Below are 17,886 nucleotides of genomic sequence, written 5' to 3'. Positions count from 1 at the left end.
AACAATCTAATCCATAATATTAATGTGGATAATTCATGTTCCAACACTGTGGTCAGACGTTGTTGTAATCCACGTCTTCCACACCTCAGCTCCAATCACAACCAACCTAGAGGATTCTATAGTGATCTTCACTGTCTCAACAACAACAATCTAAGCATATTATAATCTTCATTTATTATAGAATAATAATTTTTTAAAAATATGTAAAATACCATATTATAAAATTAATGGGTCGAATAATAATTATAAAATTTATATGATGTCATTTTAAGTATCTAAGCATCATCATATATTAAGTGATATTTTCTTGTTAAATTAGATAAAATTAGTAATAATAATAATAATAATAACTGATTACTTTAGATAATTGAAATTAGATATATAAAAATAAAATTAATCAAAATATAAAGTATTAAAGAGTAAAAATAGTAGTTAAAATTAAAGATTAATTCAAATGGCTACGGCTGCTTGTAGACCCTCTCCGCCGGCCCGCCGGCTTCAAATGTTGAAACCAACCGGGAACTGCATAATTTGAACTATGAACTGGAAACTCTAATCCAGACTGTCTTTAATTGAATATGAAAATGGATCTCAGATTTCTGCCTTTCTCATTTCGTTTGATTCGAAGGGCTCGGCTCCAAGATACTTGTACGATCTCGAACTTGGATTTTTTAGCGAACCAATCACAAATATCGAGATTTGTGCATACCCGGGTGATGAATCTTCCGTCTCAGGGCGGTATTGAGAGAAAGATTCCTGATTGTCTGGATGCCCGCCGCAAGGAAGGCAATGACATGCGGAGCGACGGATATTTCCTCATGAAACTCATTGAGGACTCTGTTTCGAATAATGGGTTTGAATCTATTGCTCTTATTTTCTCAAAGTTTCGTGGTTCTATTAATTCTCAGATTTGTAACTCGATGATCAGGGGTTATTTGGATTTGAATGAGCATTTGAATTCACTTATCATTTTTGCTCACATGCATAAATTTAGCATTCTGCCTGATTCTTCTACTTTCCCGGCCGTTCTTAAAGCGACTGCACAGCTATGTGATATTAAACTTGGAAAAATGATACATGGTGCTGTTGTTCAAATGGGTTTCATTCGTGATGTCTACACAAGCACGGCTCTAGTGCACATGTATTGTTCTTGTCTGTCTATTTCCGATGCATCTCAGCTGTTCGACGAAATGCCTGAAAGAAATTCAGTTACTTGGAATGCGCTGATTACTGGTTATACACATAATAGGAAATTTAAGGAAGCTATCAATGCTTTCCGAGGGATGCTGGCAGCTGGGGCTGAACCGAGCGAGAGAACCGTGGTGGTAGTTCTATCTGCTTGTTCTCATTTGGGAGCTTTGAATCAGGGAAAGTGGATCCATGATTTTATTTATCAGAATAAGTTGAGACTGAACGTGTTTGTAGGAACAGCACTTATTGATATGTATGCTAAATGTGGGGTTGTTGAGGAGGCAGAAAAGGTCTTTGAAGAAATTAGAGACAAGAACGTTTATACATGGAATGTCTTGATTTCTGGATATGGCATGAATGGCCAAGGCAATGCTGCTTTGCAGGCTTTTTCTAGGATGTTGATGGAAAATTTCAAACCAGATGCGGTTACCTTTCTAGGTCTCTTGTGTGCATGTTGTCACCAAGGTCTGGTCACAGAAGGGCGTCGACAATTCATAAGCATGAAACAACAGTTCGGACTGCAACCGAAGATTGAGCATTATGGGTGTATGGTTGACCTACTTGGTCGAGCAGGATTGTTAGAGGAAGCTCTAGAGTTAATCGAATCCATGAGCATGGAGCCGGACCCTATCATTTGGAGGGCTCTGCTTTGTGCTTGCCGAGTCCATGGGAATACAAAATTGGGTGAATATACTATCAGGAGACTTATTGAGTTAGAACCAAACAATGGGGAGAATTATGTCTTGCTATCAAATCTATACTCGAGGGAACGGCGGTGGATCGAAGTAGGAAAGTTGCGAGGAATGATGAGTCTCAGGGGGATTGAAAAAGTCCCTGGTTGCAGTTCAATTGAAATAAACAATTCAGTTCATGAGTTTACTGCATCAAATGACAGAAAACTAGAATTCAATGCAATATATAAGCAGTTGGATAATGTGATGAAGAAACTGAAAGAGAATGGTTACGTTACAGGCACTGACATGTCTTTGTTTGATATTGAGAAAGAAGAGAAAGAACACTCTGTGATGTACCATAGTGAGAAACTTGCTTTGGCATTTGGTCTCTTAAACTCTCCTTTAGATTGCACCCTAAGGATAGTGAAAAATCTGAGAATTTGCTCGGATTGCCACGAGTTTTTCAAGGTCGTATCACTTGTCTATAAACGATATATTGTCGTTAGAGACCGAAATCGTTTCCACCATTTTTCTGAAGGCGTTTGTTCTTGCCGAGACTACTGGTGACCATTGAATTTGTTAGAACGAATTCTTCGGCAGTGCTATCTCGAGCAGCAGCTCAGCAATATTGCTTGTTTTCGCATTATGTTCACTTATTTCTGGACTTGCCATATGCTCATTCATGGTATTCAAAAAATGCAGAACTTCTTAACATTAGAATATGTCATTTCCATCAACCAAAATCACTGGAGAAAGCTTGAACGTTTGGTCGAAATGAGGCATATTTAGCTATTCAACTAAGACTATTTGTTCTTGGATTCAATTCAACCAATTGCTGAAGCTTTTTGTGGTTAGCTCTAATGCATATCTTCCTTGATTCCTTCAAATTTGCCTGCCTGCCGAGGTGTCCTGTTCACTTCTTGGCAATATAGTGTCACCATCTTACTGTAGAAATCCATATCCATCGACTGCAGCAACAAAAAAACAGCACTTGAATACAAAAAACTGTAAGCTTTTGCATCTTGAATCTGTTCTTCAATGAATAGCTCTTTCTATATTTTTATTATATATAGTTGGTCCCTCATTCATTTTATTCATGTTAGGAGCTAGTGTAAGTAGAATGACTCGATATCGGTTTAGTCTGGCCTGACGACTCCTTAAGAAACTGAATCGTGAAAGTCGACTAAAACCAGTTATCTCAATTATTTTTCCATTTGCATTCTACAAAATCGAACCCATTTGTGTGTATTACTCAATTAGTTCATCTTATGTTTGATGTTCGACTTACTTGTGCCAAGAAAGTACAGAAAGGATCGGTCGGAGGAACGAAAGCACTGGTGGAAAGGTTAGATTTTGGCTTTGTTGTTGAGTTGATAGAAGACAGTAGAAACGGAGGAGGAGGGAATGCAGCAGCACAAGGGAAGGAACTGGAGCTGGGAGCCTTTGAATCAGTGTTAAGTAGTCCCATATGAGCTGCAAGCAGTGACATTTGAAGCTGCTGCTGCTGCTGCTGCTGAATTTCTAGAGGCATGACCATCTGCGGCACAATTGATCTGATACTGTACATGAACTGAACTTGTGCTTGAAGTTGCTTCAAATATTGAATTGTGTCATCCAAAAGTGAAGCTCTATCCATCTGTAAAAAGAAAGACGACTCTTTAGCTCTCTCTCTTCCTTTGAAATTGTCGATTAAACATCTCATTAACGATTCGAACCTAAAGACATATTTGCTTTACGAGTTAGATTAGTGTGACTTGAGTTTGAAACCGAGCATACGTTTTATATAGAATTCGCTCGATTATCTTGGATCATAGATTTTCTAATCTCCACATACGTAAGCTTACTAAACCCTACACGAGTTTTCCGAGCACCCCGGAAAACAATGACAAAATAATTCATGATTCCAACCATTTTCTCACCTTACTCCCATTTGGCACCAACTTTTGCAGATCTTTCATCTTCTGGTTTATTCGATCTCTCCGTTTCTACAAATGAGGGAACAGTTAATTCAACCCTCGAGTAGCATGATACAAAAACGTTAACTCGGTTCAAAGTTTCTTACTCTATCAGACCGATTGTGATTAATAGCCGCTCGAGTTCGTCCGATTGAGCAGCTCCCATCTGCTTTCCCCTTCATATTATGATCATCCTCCTGATTCAAACAACAAATCAAAGCTTCATTTTTTGGAAAGCCCAAAGCAAAGCCACCAGAGCTTATTCTCAAAGTAGACAGTATCATACTATCGTGGAGAGTCGTGTTTATCTAAAAAAACCCCAACAAAAACAACTTCATAACAACAACAAAGACCTTGTGCATCACCCAGCCATCATCTTGAGCTAAATCCTCAACGGAATCATCGGTTTTGAAGCTCCCGTGAGATTCCATGGAAGCCCAACTCATCAAAGCTTCATTTTTGCAATCTGGGTTGGATCGAGTCCGTTTCCTTGACAATGAACTATGAACAATGGACTCGAGGGTATCATCAGATTGGCTCCACGAGTGGTTAGTTAAAGGCGTTTGGAAAAGCACCTCCACATGGGCATCCATGGCTGCTTCTTGCTCATCCCCTCTCGCACATGACCGTCCATACTTGGGCCTGAATCACAGGAATTCACCCAAAAAAAACAACATTATGGATGGTGGGTTTGAAAAGCCTTCACTTCAACTAACTAAAAAAGTTATAATGAGTGATAATTGAGTGCTTACATAGGGTTCCAGTTCGGGACTGTCCAGTGGCTCATGCTCATAGGTACCCAGGTGCAGGAATTGAGGGACAGCTCTTTCTTTATCTCTATCTCTGTGTGTGAGGGTATGTGTATATAATGCGAGAGATTGGGGGTTGATAGGGATGTCACAGTATGAAACGGAGATAGCTCAAACAGTTCTTTACTTGTTTGGACCACTCTCCATCAACTTTTCAAACCCCTTTCTTTCCCACAAGGGGTGTTTATGCTCCTAGCCCTAGTTACTGTAGCTAACACTGACCCTTTAATATATATATATATATATATACACTTTTTTTTCTTCTTTGATTTGATGATTGATGTATAGATTAATCGATTGAATTATGTTTCGGTTAGTAATACTTGAGTGGTAGTTAACGTATATCTATTTTTTTTCTCTTTAATTTTGATAGAATTTAACAACGAAGTTCAAAGTTTTAATATAATAGATACTTTAATTAGTTAAATCCCGTGCTCTAATTTCGATTAGACTAAGATTTTTTTTTTTTTTTTTTATACGCTTTCCAGTAAGTTTGAAGACTTTTATAATGATAACTCAAACGAGTTAATATTAGAGATGTCTGATGGTCGAGACGAGAAAGTCTTTTATGTCTACGTTCCTATCACTTATTTCAATTTTTGTTATCGAGATTTTTTTTTCATTTATTTTCATGGTGATTGAAACGAGAATCGAATTCTTCGGTGAAATTTTCCTTCGTTATTTGATGAATAATTTTATTTTTGAATATCATTTATTTTAAAAGAAATATAAAATATCATGATATATAATATTTGATAAGCATAAATGTAATATAATATTTCTATCAATAACCTACTACCCTAGAAAACCCTACGAGAACTCAAATAGTCAAAATAGGAGGCGTGTCGTTATGAGTATAACTCAAATGAAAGATGTTACTTATTTCAGCTTTAATGGAGGTTCGATCTTCTAGCTCCTAACTCCTCTAATAAACACGATATAAAAATTGATCGTTCACTGGACTTTTTGGTTGTATATTATCATAAATATTCAAGTCGGCACAACTAACTATCTCATTTCTATTTTCACGTACACATGAAATAAATAACTAAGTCAAGTATATTTCCAGTTTCAACTCCTAAAAGGGACCATTTTAATTGTCTCAAATAAATGACATGATTTATCTTAATCTAGAATTTACTCTAAAGATGTGTTTATACTATAATATTTGGTCCATGTCGTCGGTGTCTTTTAGTTGACTAAATGAAGCCCAATTGAGAGACGCAAAATCAAAACGCCAATATTATCTAATGATATAGTAACAAAATCAAATGGAGAACGTCATCCTTTTTTTTATTTATTTAATCTATGAATATGTGAATTTGATGACCTTTAAGCTAAGAATATAACGTTTAAACCCGTTGAGATATATTGTTTATTGAGATTTTTTTGTATTATTATTGTATTGTTATTTGATATTAAAATATTTTGTTACGGTAAAATTATAGAAGTATAACAGTAAAATGTTATACTTATTATTTTTTTTTTTTTCAAGCTTTAATTTTGGTAATTTCATCTACCGACCAACAAATTGATGGAGACAAAACAAAAAACATTCATTACGAGGAACACACTTCTAAGGCCACAAATTGTTGCCTGTTCATTGTTCATTGTACCATACAGCTTGCTCAGTTTTGCAAATGTTTGGTTGATCGTTTTAATAGATATAATTTGCTAAGTTCAAGTGTCATAAACGATTTTTTTTTTTAAATAACAAAGTTTGACATTGAATATGAAAATGAATAACCTTAACTAAATGAATTTATTTACATTATATCACTGTATAACTTAATTGAATAAGATATACATCATTGACTAAAAAATTAGAATCTGTTAAACTAAAAAAAAATGCAAACGTGCTTTACTTGGTAGTGTTGCCTTAACTAAGATAATTTTTGTAACGAACGATTGTATCTAAAGATTGAATGGGTTACTAACTTAGAATGCAAACAATTCATGTGAGCAATCTTTATAGAGATGATAGGAGTAGAGAACTCGAACATTCAAGTAGCCACATTGCTTCACGTAGAGTTATATCTTTCGATAAATAACATACCCTTACATACAAATGGGATTTGGAACATGTTTTTAAGCACATAAATTTTGGTGGGAAAAAAGTTGATGTTGGATGGGAATAGAGCATGTGGGACAGCCTTTGTTTCATTTGAAGGGATAGTTTCACTGTCTGAGCAAACAAAGGCATTGAAATAATGCTGGAAGTGCCTAAAGACGGCCGAGCTTGGAATAGACTGTTCCATTCTTTTGGTGGCTCAGAATTGCCTTCACTTCCTTCATCGCCTTCAAGATTTTAAGTTATTTGGCTAATGGGAATCTATCATTTTTGGTGCTTCAATTCTCAGTTTCGTTCGTTTATTGGTTATCCTTAACTCTATGGGACCGAGCTTGTTTAAATGAGTCCATGTGCTCGGTAGCCACTACATTATACGAGCCATAACACGACTACGTTAAGACTAAAAAGCCAAAAGTTAGAATCTTTAGAATCAAACCCAAGCCACCGAACATACTGTTCCAAATAGAAAATAAGAACATAAAAGAAAAGAGGAAAGCCCATGTATTTAACTTGCAATCTTGCCTGGAAAAGAGGAAGCTGGATCTAAACGAGAAAGTTCAAGTAATTAATCTTGACCTCGTAAAACATGTTCGAGAAAACCCAATAGAGCAGGAGACTAAAAGAGGTTCGATTGGACATCAGTTAGGCACCTTATGGTAACGACATTAGTAATACGACAGAAAGGTGCTAGTCCAATAGGTGTTGTGTGGTTCTACTCTACATCAACATAGCACACATACATGTGTAGCAAATTCAAATTACAAAATCTAATATCTCAAACTTTAAGACTTAGTTCAGACAAACTTGCCTGATTAGATTATAGGGATATTGCAAAGTACAGAATCAAGTACATGGCGCGTAAGAGAATGCAAGAGAATGCAGATGACGATCAACTAACCTTAGTGAAGGTTCCCTGAAGGGCTTACTCCAGAGACGACTTCTTAGACAATAATACTGAGTGCCCTGGAGAGTCCACAGGAGCTTAGAGGACAAGATCTTATGGTTCATATTCTTCAAGCAGGATCTTGTATTCTTGTCTTCCATGGCTGGATTTTGTGAGTATTTTGCAGTCAGAATGGCTGCTTAATCCCAGCTGCAATTCTTGTCTTCCATGGTTGGACTTCTGGCAGGAAAATCTGTGCTGGCTGCTGTAACCACATACACCAATTTGTTGCTCAATCCCGTCCTCACTAACACCTGTTACAAAGTGAAATGGAGACCAAAGAATCTAAATTGTTGACAAATATTTCATGTTGTTTGCTTGGCATGAAAAATCAATAATTTCACGACAGAATGAACAGATTGTTATCTTCTATTCCTCGTGGCCCATCGAATGGAACTGCTATCAGAATCATTAATTATTCATACATACAAACACTAATTCTGATAATAACATATGGTGATCTTGATAGATTAAATGAAAGAATACAAACATTTTTTTTTTCCTTTCATGCTGTGTAGTAGAGCTGAGAAACTTGTTTCATTGTGCTGATGATGACCCTAACCTTTGAATTTGTTGGTATGGTTAAATGTCTTGAAAGTTCTTGCAACCAGTTAGTTGTTTCTTGATTCCAATGACATCATGACCAGAAAGCTCGGCTGAAACAAATACGAAATCAAATCTTACATTAGACATCAATAGATAATAAGATGGGGCTGAATAAACATTCTTTTTAATCTTCGTTTTAAAAAAATAATTCTGTAAAGATAGTTTTCAAAAATGTTTTTAGAATATTGGTTAAGACTCATCACAAACCCGGAAAATCCCGCATCATGCTTCTTATTTTATTCATCAAACGCAGTGGGAGTATCGGCCGAAAAGAACTGCTCGGCTCTATCAATGAAACTGCCAGGGAATCTATAATGCAACAGCACAGATGCAACTTCTAATGTTGGTTGATTGTGCTTCGAAACTATTTCATCAGATGCTTTAGCTGATCTGTTGTCTCTTAGGTTTCTTGTTCTGTTACTCCTATTGCTATTTCCAGTGGAAGCTCCTCCAGGTCTTCCTAAAGAAGTCCTTGTGGTTCTGCAGACATTGCGGCTGCCTCTAATGGTACCGTCCGTTAGCGATTTTCTAGTTTCAGGACCATTTGGGTTAAATTCAATAGAATCATCGTTCTCTTGTGCTGAAGTGGATTGAACAGCTGGTACTGGCAGATTATTTTTGCAGGATCTCAGTAATGAGACCAGCATGTCCATACTTAGTTCTTGCTGAACAACGGACTTGTTCTGCTCACACCCATAGCAAGCAGCAACCAGGGTACTGGCCAAGACTGGCATCAATTCAGGGTCACTGAAGAACACAAACGGCAGGTCGCAAACCTAAGCACAGAAATCTCATTCGTCAAATCTCATCAAAATATGAAACTTAGGGATGGGATGGGATCGGTATAGTAGTATACTAACCTTGTGAAGTATGGTAGGGCTCTTTCCCCAGCGAAGAACTTCTTGATTCTCAGGATGGAACAAGGCAAAATGCCCAAGAATGGACAAAGACTCGAGAAGCAGAAGACCAATCTGAGGATGAACAAGCAGGTTTGAAAGCTTAGAACTAAACAATAATGCATAATGGTGCAAAAAGAAAGTATTAACTACATAGATAACTACATAGACCCTATTTACACACATCCCATTTTCAATTAAGTTTCAGCATTGTCAATCAATGAGCTGATTGAAGCCATAAAGAGAGATTAATTTACTTACATGCTCGGTAGGTTTTGTTCGTAACAATTTAACATGGTAAAATAAATCGGCTGATTTTCCTGAACTGTTTGTAACTCTATTTTTGAGTTCGTTTGTACCGTTTTGGGTGATTGTAAGACTAGATGAAAAAGGGATTGGACTCCAAATGGATTTCTTGAATAACATCACATCCTGCCCGTTGGGAAGAATATTTGCCTTTACACAAAGCCTCTCTTGTTAAATGGAGTTCGAAGTTTTCATTGGAACCTAAAGCTTTGAGTAAAGGAATTACTAGCATGCAGCTCTAGATGCCCCTGGCAATCTATTGCCGGATGCTGCGTGCAGGTCAACGAGTGGTCAAGTCTAATCTCGGTCAAGGTCATAGGTTTTGTTTTGGGAGGAATCTCTGGCTGCTTCAAACTTACTATTGGCATTCCAAGACTGTAAAAAGTGTTGATTCCAACTTCTTACTCGTTAATCAAAGTCAGTCAGAGAAACACCAAGGACTTGGCTCTTAACATCCTATCATTGTAATGCACAACTAGGGTTATCATGTTCACATCTATAGACTATAGGAAAATAATCGATCAGCCCATGAAAAAAAAATTGCAGCTAGTAGTTGTCTCGCGTGCTACCATATGGAAAAAGCACGCGCCTATACTTAACACTAACTTGTAAAAATAGCACACATGAATTACCGGATCACTAGGAGTTGTCCACTTGCTTGAGCAATGCGAGAGAAGGAAACTCATTAAATGGAAAAACTCCATTTTCAGATCTGGCCTAGCCTGAAAGAAAATGAGGATGTAACTCCTGGTTAGCTTGGAGTTAATGATCTGGTATTAGTATCTCTTCTTATGAGACTTAGTAATTTATATCTAAGGATCAACATTGAACAATCCCAATTAGTTATAGACAAAGTTCCACTTGAAATAATGCCTCTTACCAGCATTCGCTGAATAAATTTAAGATCCAAGAACGCCAGATTGTTCAACACCTTCAGCACACCAGTAGCAACATCTTCAAAATTAGATGGAAGGATATATGAGGCCTGAAACATAGTAAAGACATCCAAATTTTTTGCTCAGCTTGCTGAATCAATTACCGCATTTGGCAAACTTCAAAATCTATCAGGAAAAGTTGAACTTAAAGTGCTTCGGTTATGCTATATCTAAAAAATGTATTTTAAACATATCTGACAGAATCCAGTAATATTAAACACCAAACTACGAGTTGTTTCATACTCAAATTTTCTCAGAGATATTAATGCATTTGACAAGTGAACTTACCTGTTCAGATGATAACCTATTGTTTGCTTGAAGCAAAACAGCTGTTAATAAGGACAGGAGACCAACAATTCCAGTATCAGATATAGCAGACAGTAAGTACGCAATTGGAGGTTTCAATTTTGTAATATTTTTTATCCATTGGTCAGATACAAGATCCATCGGTTGTTTCTGATCCCCTTGGGATACAGAAGTTTTTGAGATAACTTCACTATCTTGTAGTTCGCCCTGAACATTGGTCCGGAGATTAACGCCATTTGCCTCGATCGAGCAGTCAGTCAGCTTCCTCTGACCTCCATCAGTGGGTATCATCCCATCGTTTTTCTTTTGCTCACTCGATTCATCATCCAGTTTATCTATTGCTATTTTTTGTTTTTGTACAACTTTAACCCCATTTAACCCAGATTCTGACGGACTATCATCTTCAGTGAAACCAGTTCCAATAAAATCTTTAGACTGGAGAGAAATAGCAATTTCACTTCCATCTTCCGCCAATTTTTCACTAGCGGGTAACATAAAATTAATGGTACTATCAGTTCCAGGTCTTGATGTTAAAACCACCAAAAGACGAATACTTAAGAGAATGGAAGAAGGAAATGGGGACCCTTCCACCTGAGGTCTATCATAAAGCGCAAAAAGGTCTCGGAGCCGATGAATAACCTGGTAAGCAACCAATAGTTCCAACAAACTATCCCACATTTGGAGTTGCGGTCCTTCAGGCCTTACATGACCGATTATTGTTGTGATAGTCCACAAGGACCCATCCAGTACTTCGGAGCTTGACTCAAAATTTTCAATAGACGTTTTGCTTGATGGAAGCACATTACCAGGGGCATTAACAGAAGCTGCAAACTTGATGTAGTTCTCAAGGGCTGTTGATAGCATTGGGATGATTGGTGGCAAGAGATTCTGCCCAAGAAAGTAACTTCTGTTTGCAGATGCAGATAATACTACCCTTAGCAATTTCAATAGATGTATCATCACTTGACAGGCTTCAGGTTTAGATGTGTGAGAAGCAGGAAGAGCCGAAGCAATAAAATCAAGTAAGCCAGCTTGGCGAGAAGCTTGCAGCTCGAGTTCCCTTCCATCCAAATACTATAAAACAAAAATTGTCAAATGCAACAACACATAACATAAATGCATACAAATCAAATAGACAAGAATTCATTTTTCTTTTGGAAAAAAGCACATTATGCTATCTTTAGTACAGAGATGTGCGATGAAACAATTCTGCGTGATGATCCTCAAAGAGATGAATATGAGTTATGCAAAGATAAAATTTGCAAGCTGTAATTTGCATAAAACAGACGAATACGAGTTATGTAGATGAAAGTTGCAAGCTGTAAGTGACACCAGTGTCAAATCACTACTAGAATTCACAGGCATAAATACAACAAGCTAAAGTTGCAAATACCACATCTCATAGTTCCAATTCAAATTACTTTAAATCGATATCCAGCTTCCAACTGATCTATGCTAACTTATAAGCAAGGAAATCTCATAAAATTCTCTTCTCTAGAAGGTAATAAACCCTATAAACAAGTAGATAATGGACAAACTGGAGGAATGGGGAATTCATACTGTTGTCTGTTTAATAAAATTGTAATAAATTTCACTATAAAAAACTCCACCCCCTCACTTAAAAATAAACAAACATTGGTGTTTAGTAGTACCTTGATCATTTCAGCAATTATCAGCCCTAAACTTGCAGCGCCTTCTTTCCTTGCTTGGCGAAGTTTTTGAAGTTCTTGAAGCCACCTACCTATTTTTGCCCTTGCAGTTCCTATGGATGTTCTATATCCAATGCCAATATTCTCAGCACCAGTAACGGGCTCAATAAATTCATACTTCAGAGCCATAAGCCTCTGTCGGATTCTTTTGATCTTTCGTTTCATGTGTTGTTGCATCGTCGTCTTACCCATTGCAAGACCAGAATCCAAGTCAGAGCTACTTGGTGCCTGCTCATCACCATTATTGTTCGGTGTCGATCTACTCTGACCATCCTTATGCACAATTCGTCGCAGCAAGGGTGAAGATTGGTCCCTAAAATCCATAGAAGCCCTCTCTCGTATTTGCTCCAAATAAAACTTCCGCCGTTGTTCACTTTCACTAAGTCGCTCAGCCAATTTCTGGGCCATAAGTTCAGCTTCTTCTTGCTGGGCTCTTGCTCTTTCAACCTTCCTTCGAAGCTGTTCCATGGCCCTCGCCTCCCTTGCCGCACTTGATGCTTTTCGTTCTTCTTCCCTTCGAACATGAGCCTCTTCTTTTTTCCTCTGTGTTTCAGCAAGACGCTGCAATTTTTCAGCTTCAATCAATTTCTTTCGTTCTAACACTGCTTCTTCTCTAGCCATATCTTCCTTTTGTTTAATTTTCATTACTTGAAGCTTTTCAGCTCTCCTTAATTCAGAACCATGAAGCTTCTGCCGCAATATAATCTTTTTATTTTCTTCATTTAAGGAGGTGATGAAACGAACCTCATTGACCTTACTACTTTCATCACCAGCTCTCTTCACAACTTGAGCTAGGAAAGCTTCATGCCGAGATTCACTGCGCTGGTGACGAGCATACATTCCTTCCCGTAATTTCATAGTGCGTACAGCCTGCCATTCATTTACACGAATTAATTTCTCTGAAGTACGCTGTAGTTTCTGAACCCTTTCATTCTCTAGATCACTTCTAATTTTCATTGCACGAGCATGCTTTTCTTCTGCCTCTCTTTTGACATCTAAAGAAGTTTTCTTCTTCTTGTCAGGGGACATTAGCTTATCGTGCAGCACACGTACACGCTCAGCACTTTTCCTGGCCATGCCTGGTAAATGTGAAACGCGAGAACTAATACGAACAGATGATGAAAGTATATCTTCCCAATTCCTCTTTTCTTTCCATGCATCCATGGATTTCCGAGCAGCCATATTCCTCTTCTCCTTTTCCTTGTCTTTTTCAGGAACAGTTGCTTGTCTTTTCGAATTATCTGTAGCTTTCTGATTTTTCTCACACATACCTTCTGCTAGTGCTCGTTCTCTTTTAGGAAGTAGCTTTTCTACATCAGATTCTACTTGTTCTCGCTTAAATTTTACAGCAAGAGGTGGCTTGGACGTATTTATAGAAGAAGACAAGGAACTATGTGGGCGTGAACGTCCATTTTGCACAACATTAACCTTCTCAGTACCGATTGACTCAATATTCTTTTCTTTTCCACTAAGATTCCCTGGAGTGTGATCTGCACCTTTACTTTCTGTTGTCTTTAATGCAGAATCTGCAGCATGAGACAGTATATTATTTACTGTAGATGTTTTCTTCATCTGATCCATAAACTGTGGACACTCAGTCCCAGAGACATTTTTGCTTGCTTCAAGCATGTTGGCTCTCTCTTGCCGAATTTTCTTAAATGCCTCAAGCGATGATGATAAAATCTCTGCTTTATGAGGAGAATTTGTCATTCTCCGGACCTGCATTTTTTATTGCATAATTGGGTTTGAAGTTCTTAACAAAAAAAGTAGCAATACAAGCAAACAATTCACAACAGGAAACTAATAACAAGAAGTATAGGAGTTAATATATGATATACTCATGTTGCACAAGTGCTAAAAAAAATATATGTACTTATATTTGCAAAAAAAGAAGATATAGCCACATCAGAGAATCTGAAAATCGCTTGACAAAAGAACAGTCAAACTCGAGCTCACCTCCCAAGAGAGAGCATGTGGCCTACAATGGTCACTCCTCATAGTGATTGGCATTCCATCAACAGACTGAGAAGACAACCTCTTCACCTCTTCAAACTCCTCCACCCTAGCATTTAGATCTTTAAAATCAGATGTAGCCTCTTCAAGAACAAGAATAGCTTCTTTCATCTGTTCCAAGTCACATTCCAGTTCACAAAGGAGATAGAGTTCATCTACAGCTCGATTAAGATTCTCAAAAAGGAAACACCAGAGCCGCTGCCTAAACCTTTCTTTACTCTCACCTGTCTCACCTTCACTGGGCACACTCACAACTTGCACATTATGAGTTCCACTCCCTTGTTCAATTTGAGCATCTTCAACCGGACCAGAGGAACCCCCTGAATTTTCAGGTTCTTTAGTTTCAGTTGAGAGTAATTCAGCCTCCTGAACAATCAATGGCGAACTAGACAACTCACTCTTACCAGCTGCTTCATGGAGCTCTGGATTTTCTACCTCAGGCTCAGGTAACTCAACAGCCTTCTGGACTTTTGGCTCAGTTCCAGCTTCCTCACTAAAGGGAGAGTTAAAACTTGAACTGTAATCTTTTATAAGTTTGTTGTGTTCAGTGCCTATATCCTTGCAATTTGAGTCGTCGGTACTTGGACAGACTGTTGCTTCACTATTACTCAATAATTCCAGATCTTCTCTAAATTCTCTATTGAAATCTTGGTGGCTAACTTGGCAAAATTTGACCTCATCAGTTGATAAAAGAGCCTGATGAGAGGCCTCCTCTTCTCTGACTGATAATGCACCCAATTTGATCACTTGTGTATCAGGGGAAGAGATGTGTAAAGCCAAGTCATGCTTACCCTCATTCTTTTCAGAGACGCCTAGATCAACCTCTCCAATATTACCAAACTTTATTTCAACTCCATTAGCACTGTTATTCAATACCAAACTACCATCCTCAAGATCACCCCATTTGATTTTCTGAGCCACTCCAGGGATATCTTTGTGGGAGACATTCCCATATTCTCCACTTCCACCATGAGAATCTATAACATGCAAAACGGATGACTTGGGGACTTCAATGTCTTGTCTGACCGTATCAGACAAGTGTGGACCGCCATCGTCCCCAGTTGATGTAGAAATATATTTCTCAGTATTAATTTGGGTATGAACAGCATAGCTTCCTCCTGATGTTGGAGGATGAGACTTTGACCTATCATTTCGGGCATTTTTATTCACCAGATGTGGACTGCCCGAAGAATTAGATGAATTTTTTCCCGAAAATCCTCCAACCCAGCTCTGTAGGGAAAACTTAGAACTACTCCTATGTTTCTGGGCAACAAAATAGCATATTTATACAAAGGTTAGCTTCGCCACCACAAAAAATACGATATAATTAGAGCATAACCAGGAAGGTAACAAGCATGAACCCAGCACCCATGGTGGAGGAGGCTAACAAAGCCAACGAAATGGATAATATTGATGTTCAATGAGAAGGAGCAAAAAGTTGGATGTTAAATTATATAGTGCATGTAACTCAAAAGTGAATAAAAAACTACTTCGCATGACATTAGCAGCACCTCGAGAAGGAAAGAACAGCCCAACAGATATCCAAGTCTACTTGGACTCCTATGCCGGTAAAATTTCTAGAGTACCTACATTACAAACAAATAACTCTGATGCTCAAGTTTTCATCTAATAACAAAACATAATCTTCAGATGCAATTAAATAATCCATTTCAAAGAAACCAAGTTTGATGTCCCCAAATTCTTTGACTAATTATTGAAACAAACCACAACTCTGTAGAAAAGAAACTCTTATATATCTCCGCGTGAGAAAAATGAGAAATCGGTGGGCTTCGGGGACCTTCTCGCATGTCATGTATGGTTCATCCATTAATTCCCAGCGAAATCAACGATAAACAATAAGAAACATTCATCTTCCCTAAACCCACTCTCTAATCATCATAAAAGGAGGAAGAAGAAGAAGAAGAACTTAGCCGATAATGGAGTTGTCACCTTTTTCACTTCGAACCATCCTGATCCCTGATCGTCACCTCCACCGCTGTTCTCCATCTCCAATTGATCAGAACTCAGATTTCATTTTTCAAAAATGCAAAACTAAAAGAAAAAATAAATCAAATTCTTGCTGTAACACCCAATTCCTCCAAGTCGTAGAACCAAAGCTAACCCTCCTAATTCCACGGCATCACAAATCATTACAAAATTGAAATTGGTTGAATCGATCACATTCATGAACGACCGCGTGGAAAGACAAACAAAACTGCACCTCAATATAGTAAAAATCGGGCCGGATTATTCAGGTGCATACAGAAATCTGAATATTCAGAATTCCAGTTAGCCTGAGGAACAATGCAATGAATAAAAAACTACAATACTCGCAATTGAAAAACTCCAATGGCAGTGGCAGGTGGCTAAGGTTTTTCTAGGGCTTTATTTTATGCAATATAAAGCGTGCAGTACACAAATAAGGGAGGAGGCACGAGTAGGAGGAAATTTAATATTATATCAGAGAGAAAACGAAGAAAAATTGAAGAAATGGAGAATGATCAAACAACTTTTCATTGTTTTCAACAGAGGGGTCCCTTTTTTCAGACATGGAACTGTGTAATTCAATAAAAAAATCCTTCAAAATGCTAAAGAGGACAACGAATTTTCACCATCAGAAACGGATCGGTGTTTGAATATGGCTGTAAGGGACGAGACAATCATGTTCTTGTTCGTTCATACTCGTAATATAGTGTAGCAGTGCTTCGTCGTGCTCGAACCTCTGTTCATCGCCATTAGCTAACGCAATACAACAATAAATATCTCATTTTTATGTTTTTTTTTTAATTTGGTTTTTTTTTTCCAATAAAATCTTTATTTTTAGAGAAAATAAGCGACAGGTTGACTTGGGGACGTTGAAGAAAGTGAAAGATTAATTTTGATTAATATTTAATATATATATTTAATTTTATAATTTTGTTATTAATAGTTTTGGGATGAAAATTACCGTTTGAACCAATAATAAGATAGGGAACAGAAACAGATTCCTCTCCGTAGATATAAAAATGCAACAAAAATCTCATATTGATTAAGAAACGTAAAAACTATTGATACACACGAGGCCTTACGAGCGGTATCAGAGTCATAATCTAAACCTAATTATACTGATACGATGATTATATAGAGATTTAAGAGTACGATAGCCATTGATTCTAGAAACTAAAAAATTATCTTATATTACCAACCAGCTATTTATTAATTATTATTACACCTTTAATGATTATAATGATAAGTATGAAATTCCATCAAGCCCCACAATAAATTATATTTTAATTCGACCCTTTTAGTTAATAATTTTTTTTTTTTCTTTCCCCAAAAGGTTATGAACGTAATTGATTAAAAAACAGAAGCCATGCTTGTCAGCAAATTGTATTTAATTAGTAAAAACATTCTATTGGCGTGAAAAATCTTTACTTCCTCAATCAAAATCAAAACTTTTGAACAATTAAATATACAAAAATGTGGAGTAATT

The 17,886-nt window shown here is 37.3% G+C and overlaps 3 protein-coding genes across 10 annotated transcripts; 1 reads left to right on the top strand and 2 right to left on the bottom strand.

Annotated features, from left to right (window-relative positions):
* Positions 1-455: 455 nt before the first annotated feature.
* LOC111792204 (pentatricopeptide repeat-containing protein At4g21065) lies at positions 456-3,676 on the top strand. 2 transcript variants are annotated; one of them, XM_087123231.1, is made up of 2 exons: positions 456-2,872; positions 3,173-3,676. In XM_087123231.1, the coding sequence occupies exon 1, from the start codon at positions 579-581 to the stop codon at positions 2,430-2,432; it is 1,854 nt and encodes a 617-aa protein (XP_086979357.1). In that variant the 5' UTR covers positions 456-578; the 3' UTR covers positions 2,433-2,872; positions 3,173-3,676. The 2 variants fall into 2 exon arrangements, with proteins under 2 accessions (XP_086979357.1, XP_023529316.2); XM_023673548.2 differs by having other exon boundaries at positions 3,168-3,676.
* LOC111792205 (transcription factor UNE10) lies at positions 2,551-4,771 on the bottom strand. Its single transcript, XM_023673549.2, has 6 exons — positions 4,573-4,771; positions 4,174-4,462; positions 3,928-4,017; positions 3,785-3,850; positions 3,154-3,501; positions 2,551-2,833 (listed from the first exon to the last, which is right to left on the bottom strand). Exons 1-6 carry the CDS (start codon positions 4,611-4,613, stop codon positions 2,723-2,725), a joined length of 945 nt encoding a protein of 314 aa, XP_023529317.1. The 5' UTR covers positions 4,614-4,771; the 3' UTR covers positions 2,551-2,722.
* Positions 4,772-7,200: 2,429 nt separating this feature from the next.
* Positions 7,201-17,165, bottom strand: LOC111792645 (uncharacterized). 7 transcript variants are annotated; one of them, XR_002814843.2, is made up of 10 exons: positions 16,365-17,162; positions 14,358-15,677; positions 12,345-14,120; positions 10,675-11,766; positions 10,332-10,436; positions 10,084-10,173; positions 9,110-9,220; positions 8,457-9,025; positions 8,134-8,299; positions 7,201-7,897 (listed from the first exon to the last, which is right to left on the bottom strand). XR_002814843.2 is itself a non-coding variant. In XM_023674187.2 (10 exons), the coding sequence occupies exons 2-9, from the start codon at positions 16,419-16,421 to the stop codon at positions 8,486-8,488; spliced, it is 5,091 nt and encodes a 1,696-aa protein (XP_023529955.2). In that variant the 5' UTR covers positions 16,422-16,466; positions 17,027-17,160; the 3' UTR covers positions 7,982-8,299; positions 8,457-8,485. The 7 variants fall into 7 exon arrangements, 5 of the variants coding, with proteins under 5 accessions (XP_023529955.2, XP_086979447.1, XP_023529956.2 ...); XR_002814844.2 differs by having other exon boundaries at positions 8,206-8,299; XM_023674187.2 differs by lacking the exon at positions 7,201-7,897 and having other exon boundaries at positions 7,982-8,299; positions 16,365-16,466; positions 17,027-17,160.
* Between the last annotated feature and the right edge of the window lie 721 nt (positions 17,166-17,886).

Source organism: Cucurbita pepo, chromosome 4 (assembly GCF_057944985.1).
Source record: "Cucurbita pepo subsp. pepo isolate OVF chromosome 4, ASM5794498v1, whole genome shotgun sequence".
Lineage (NCBI taxonomy): Eukaryota > Viridiplantae > Streptophyta > Magnoliopsida > Cucurbitales > Cucurbitaceae > Cucurbita > Cucurbita pepo.
This window is presented reverse-complemented; position numbering and strand designations above follow the sequence as displayed.

Bases quoted from the DNA above. Each gene is read 5' to 3' on its own strand.
- LOC111792205 (XM_023673549.2), bottom strand. From the start codon at position 4,613: ATGAGCATGAGCCACTGGACAGTCCCGAACTGGAACCCTAT. The intron at 4,018-4,173 runs GTCTTTGTTGTT...TGTTTGAATCAG, and splicing joins ATGGCTGGGTGATGCACAAG to GAGGATGATCATAATATGAA. The intron at 3,851-3,927 runs GTAAGAAACTTT...CCTCATTTGTAG, and splicing joins ATCACAATCGGTCTGATAGA to AAACGGAGAGATCGAATAAA.
- LOC111792645 (XM_023674186.2), bottom strand. From the start codon at position 16,421: ATGGAGAACAGCGGTGGAGGTGACGATCAGGGATCAGGATGGTTCGAA. The intron at 10,437-10,674 runs GTAAGTTCACTT...ACTATGTTTCAG, and splicing joins ATAGGTTATCATCTGAACAG to GCCTCATATATCCTTCCATC. The intron at 9,221-10,083 runs GTAATTCATGTG...GTTCATCCTCAG, and splicing joins GGACAACTCCTAGTGATCCG to ATTGGTCTTCTGCTTCTCGA.
- LOC111792204 (XM_087123231.1), top strand. From the start codon at position 579: ATGAAAATGGATCTCAGATTTCTGCCTTTCTCATTTCGTTTGATTCGA.